This window comes from Rosa chinensis, chromosome 3, assembly GCF_002994745.2.
Source record: "Rosa chinensis cultivar Old Blush chromosome 3, RchiOBHm-V2, whole genome shotgun sequence".
NCBI classification, from domain to species: domain Eukaryota; kingdom Viridiplantae; phylum Streptophyta; class Magnoliopsida; order Rosales; family Rosaceae; genus Rosa; species Rosa chinensis.
Window position 1 is genome coordinate 12221811 of NC_037090.1, and position 5211 is coordinate 12227021.

A 5211-nucleotide genomic window follows, 5' to 3' on the forward strand; every position below is an offset into this window, starting at 1 on the left:
AAAGATTGTAGATTATCCATCAAGTCTACAAAATAATAATAAGTTCAACAGTAATAACTGCTTTTCTTTACTATATGGACATTTTATGTAAACAATTTGTTGCTCGTAAGTTGTGGCATGTTAGTTAGTAAAGATAATGAGTTCAAATCTCATTGCCATCAGGTGAAAATAAATAAATAAAGAATCAAAATATGCATAGAAAACAAAGTTAAAGTATGCATAGAAAACAAAGTGTAGAAGAGTTTGCTAAGAGCTTCTGCACCAAATTGGATAGACATAAAGGTTCTCAAAGAACCTAAAAGATGAAATTTCAAGAAAGAAAATATGAAAAGCATAATTTGATCTGTCTTCTTTCTTTCTTTTTTTCAAAATTCGGATATGACCTATTATAGACTCTTGTATAAGGAAAATTCTACAATGTTTTATCGTATGATATGCATACAATTACCTTAAAAGTGGTAACATGAGTCCTTAAAGTGGTAAATTTTCTTAGTTTACGACATGAGTCCTCAAAATAGTAATATTAGTCCTCAAAGTGGTATCATGAGTCCTGAAAGTGGTAAAAATAGTCAGGGGCGGAACCATGATTTAAATATTGGGGGGGGGGGGGTCTGAGACATAAATTAAAAAAAAAAAACCTACACCGAAATAAATTAAAAATCATATTCAATATAATCCATGAGTAAACAATAAATTTAATTCTGGTTTAAAAAAAAAACAAAAAAGAAACCTGGTTTTTAATTAATACTACTATTAGTGATTGTTTTATTAAACTTTCATATATGAATCACGTGGATTTGGGAGGAGGAGGGGGTGTCCTCTTCATGAATGGAAGGTTTTTTCTTAGATTGGTTAACAGCAATGCACATATAACTGATATAAGTATATATCTGACAGTAAGGTTGGGGGGGGGTCCGGACCCCGTCGGACCGAAACACAGTTCCGCCACTGAAAATAGTTGATGTATGAGAAATGTTAACATACCATAGCTTTACCCCTTATATAATATCTACCTTCATACTTTTCAAGCACTTTCATGCCTATCAGAAAAGAAAAGGTTCTTTTTAGTATCATTCTAAAAATCTTCTCTATCTATTTAAAAAAATAAATAAAAAATAAAAAAAACCTTTCTCTGTCATCTCTCTTACATAAGTTGGTGTTTGTTGACGTTCGCAGTTTCATGCCTATCCAATTCTTATTTTATTTCTTTTGCATATTTGAGAGGTATGGTTACAGTAAAATGCAAGGCTGTCTCTATAAATTGCTATCAAAAGTCTCTATTTTGAACGTTTACTTCGTCGGAATGATTTTGTTAATCATGTATTAGTTGGATGCAAGTTGAATTGTACCTAAAATATTGAGATCTTCAACATGTGAATAGTATGTCAATACAATAATAAAAACATTGACCCTCCAAAAACAAATAATCAAAGTGAGAATAGAATTCTCCTTCAGTCAGTACATAGGAAATTAAAGAAGGGTAAACAAAAATAAAAAATAAAAATTCTCTTGAGGCCCCCTCGAGAAGGAAAACTTGAGATCGAGCATCGTGGTCAGTCGTGTCTGTCCAGCACCGCCTCGACGTTGGCGCTGGCAACTAGCCTCACCATTATATGGTGCATGTGGCCGGATGAGTTGTCTGGATGGTTGACGTGCTTAAAGCTCAAAAGCTGGGTTGGGGAGTGTTTTCTCGTCTCTCTCGGTGGATGGTGACTGTATCTAGGGTGGAAGCATGGTTGGGGACTCCTTATATCATTTCATGACGTTCTCTAGATGTTTATTGTAATAAGAATTTTAGAATCAATGTTCTCCCCTTGTATTCAACAATTTCATTAATCAATGCTTAAGGGCAACCGCACCATCCATTTATAAAAAAATAATAATAATAAAAAAATAAAAAATAAAAAATAAAAATTCTCCATCACTCCTTTTCTATGTAAAAGCTAGCTCAGAGGGAAATGCTCATCTGAGCTATCGAATAATCAAATTTAAGGACGGTTTTGGCTTGTGCTTTTAAAACAGTTAGAAACACTCAACGCTTCCTAAACAGTTGCGTTTGACAAAAGTAACTATAGTGATTTCTGGGGATCTCTATATCTCGATCAGTACAAGCAATTGTTCTGATCTACAAAGAAGAAGCACTTGTACGTTTCTGGAAAGTGTTTTCCACTGCATAATTTCCAAGCATGCATATTACAATACACGTACTTAACAAAAGCGAAACTGTGAAAAAACAACTCGTGTAGAAGCATACCAAACATGCCTTAATTATATATCTTGAATAAGAGTTCATGACTTATGTTACTGATCATTGATCAAAACTCTACTGTTACGTTTAATAACAGATTGACTTCTATTGCTAATTAACAGCCTCAATAATTAGAAGGAAACTACACATTAATTAAGCAAATTACGGTATTCACACGTTTGTATTTGAAAGACAAAACAACCTTCCTTGCATGCATGATTTGTGAAGAAGAAGGAGCCAACTAGCCAAGAACTGGAGCTAGAGCCATCTATATATGACTTTACTTCAGCATTGTATGTTCAATTTTTTAAACAAGTTATATAATATGAGATTTTGACCTGCTATATATTTAGTAACAAGAATGGAAGAAACTGAGTACGTACTTGGTAAAATCATGAACTGCATGTTGGCTATTAGCAATGGATTAACGCACGTCTTATAGGGGATAACTATAACATTATTGGACTTTTCTTTCTTTTGCTTTAATAAGATTTTTCTTGATGGCAATCTCTCTACCTTGTAATTGTTTACTTCCTCTAAAGTCTATTGGCTTACTAAAAACAATTATTAGATCCTGATTGTTTTGAGTAATCCAAACTTGTCAATATCATTCATAAGTTGACTAATTTGGTAACAAGTGGATAAGACCTTCACTCTCAATTATCAACCAACAGTTCACATTAGGGAAATGCAATCCAGCAAGGTGAGCAAAAACAAATCCAAAACTTATTTTTATATAGTACACACAAAATTACAAGGACTTGTCCGCGGACAGCAATTTTTTCTTTTTTCTTTTTACTGTTTGCACAAACCTTATTGACCAAGAAATATGGAACTATAAACAAACTAGGGAGTACACAGGTTGTTGATTTGGCAACCTGTATTTTGAGTTTTGAGTATACTAGAAACCGCTAACTGTAAATCCTCCATCAATACTAACAACTTGTCCAGTGATGTATGAAGCAGCAGGAAGGCAGAGGAAAGTCACCAAGGATGAAATTTCATTAGGCTCCGCAACGCGACGGATGGGAGTTCGACCTATTAAGCGTCTAAAGTCAGCAGAATGCTCATCCTGTGGCAAAATGAAATTTATCATGTTAGATTGTTCTATCATACTAGTAATAAACTAAGACACAAGGTCATTTTCAAAAAAAAGTTGTAGGATTTTGAGGAGCTATTCACATTATCAGGTTTAGCCCCGGTATTGACAGCCCATGGTGCTACAGTGTTTGCCCGAATACTATCCTGTGCCCATTCACAAGCCAAATTCTTTGAAATCTGGATGACAGCGCTTTTTGTTGCTGCGTAGGCAGATAGTCTAGGCAAAGCTTTTATACCAGCGATGGAGGCGATGAATACAATACTTCCATTGCCTGAGGCCTTCAAGAGAGGATGTGCAAGTTGACAAAGGTGGTAAGGAGATTCGACATTGGTACTCATCATGCTTGAAAAATCTTCCAAAGAATAGTCTGTAGTAGTTCTGAGTGTGACAGTTGCTGCATTATTTACCTGCACATAGCAGTGTTAATCAAAATTAATTACCGGTTTCGGTACGAGGAGTTCAAGCAATAGAAACCATAAAGCCAATTGAAATTGTATGGCTCTGCGTCAGAACAGATTTGAATTGGGTATCATTTATCATTTGGTGTTTTTACTTTACTTTAACTGTTAATTAGGTGACCTGTACTTGTGGACAAGTTTCAAGTATATGTCATTACTTTTACCACGAGAAACGAAGCTTCTGGTATACTTGAGCATATTGACAAGACAAGAGTATACCAAATTGACAAGACAAGAGGTTGGGCAGACAAAATACCAAAGAAAAAAAAAATCAAATTTCATCTTAAAGTACCACATAGCAAGGTCAAGAGTCATAGTTATGCTGGGTGATAAGGTTTAGCTATTATGTAGTCGCTGATAAAACAGAGAAAGAAGACGAAAAAGGCAATAAACTTACAAGGATGTTAAGCTTTCCATCGAAAACAGAGGAGACAGTCTCCAACAGCTCCTCCCTTTGGGATTTAGAGGTCAGGTCACAAACTGAACTACTCACTTTAAATCCCTTACTCTCCCATTCTTGAATCCTCTCATTAAGCAGGGCTTCGTTACGAGCACAGGTATGTACAGTTGCGCCAAGTCCCGCTAGCTCCTCCACAATTGCAAACCTAATGCATAGCCAACAATAACTTATTTAGTTACTACAGAACAAATATGACTTGGGAAAAAATAACGGAAACAGAGTAGAGAAATGTAATTACCCGATGCCTTTCGTTCCACCAGTGACGAGGGCGGTCTTGCCTTTTAGAGACCATCTTTCACTGCTGAAACCTTTCCCAGCCATGTTTTGCTTCTGCTTCTGCAACTTGAAGATTTTAACAGGCCAAAAACCAAGTATGACAGATTGAGCAGAATCAATTATAACAAGATGATTGGTTTATACGAAAGCTGTCAATATATATAGAAAATGTTGAAAGCAAATGTGTGTCCCTCGTTGGGCCAAGTCAAATTTCATGCTGGTAGTTGGTGGTTGTGAGTGAATATTCAACTGAATTTAACAATATAATGATAAAACTATAAAAGTATATGAAAACACGTCAAGAACTTATACGCTTGACTTTGATATGTTCAATTCCGATCAAATCAGAAACTTGGAATCTCGTATACGGAGAGATATACTAAGGTACCTTGATTCAGGGGTTGTTATCAGTTTGAGAAAAAAGAACTATCCGGAAAATGAACCGCACTAAACGCAATCATACTTGACTTTCTAGAGGTGATGCTAGTGAGAATGTGAAACGCATACGCATTAGTATTGGGTAACTTTGACTGCGAATTGGTTGGTGCATTTTTAACAGACACTTGGTGTGCAACCCATCAAAGCAAACCGAGTGAAACCGGAGAGGAAACCCACCACTGGACCTGGTCTGATGAGGACTGGACTTTCAAGAATTAAGCAGCTGCCA

At 35.7% G+C, this 5211-nt stretch overlaps 1 protein-coding gene across 1 annotated transcript; it reads right to left on the minus strand.

Annotated features, from left to right (window-relative positions):
- Positions 1 to 2952: 2952 nt before the first annotated feature.
- On the minus strand, positions 2953 to 4682 carry LOC112193008 (tropinone reductase homolog). Its single transcript, XM_024333000.2, has 4 exons — positions 4507 to 4682; positions 4206 to 4413; positions 3431 to 3757; positions 2953 to 3320 (listed from the first exon to the last, which is right to left on the minus strand). The coding sequence occupies exons 1-4, from the start codon at positions 4587 to 4589 to the stop codon at positions 3150 to 3152; spliced, it is 789 nt and encodes a 262-aa protein (XP_024188768.1). The 5' UTR covers positions 4590 to 4682; the 3' UTR covers positions 2953 to 3149.
- Positions 4683 to 5211: the final 529 nt, after the last annotated feature.

Coding starts and splice junctions, on each gene's coding strand:
- LOC112193008 (XM_024333000.2), bottom strand. CDS start 4,589: ATGGCTGGGAAAGGTTTCAGCAGTGAAAGATGGTCTCTAAAAGGCAAG. Junction 4,414..4,506: donor GGTGGAACGAAAGGCATCGG/GTAATTACATTT, acceptor GCTATGCATTAG/GTTTGCAATTGTGGAGGAGC. Junction 3,758..4,205: donor ATGGAAAGCTTAACATCCTT/GTAAGTTTATTG, acceptor TGCTATGTGCAG/GTAAATAATGCAGCAACTGT.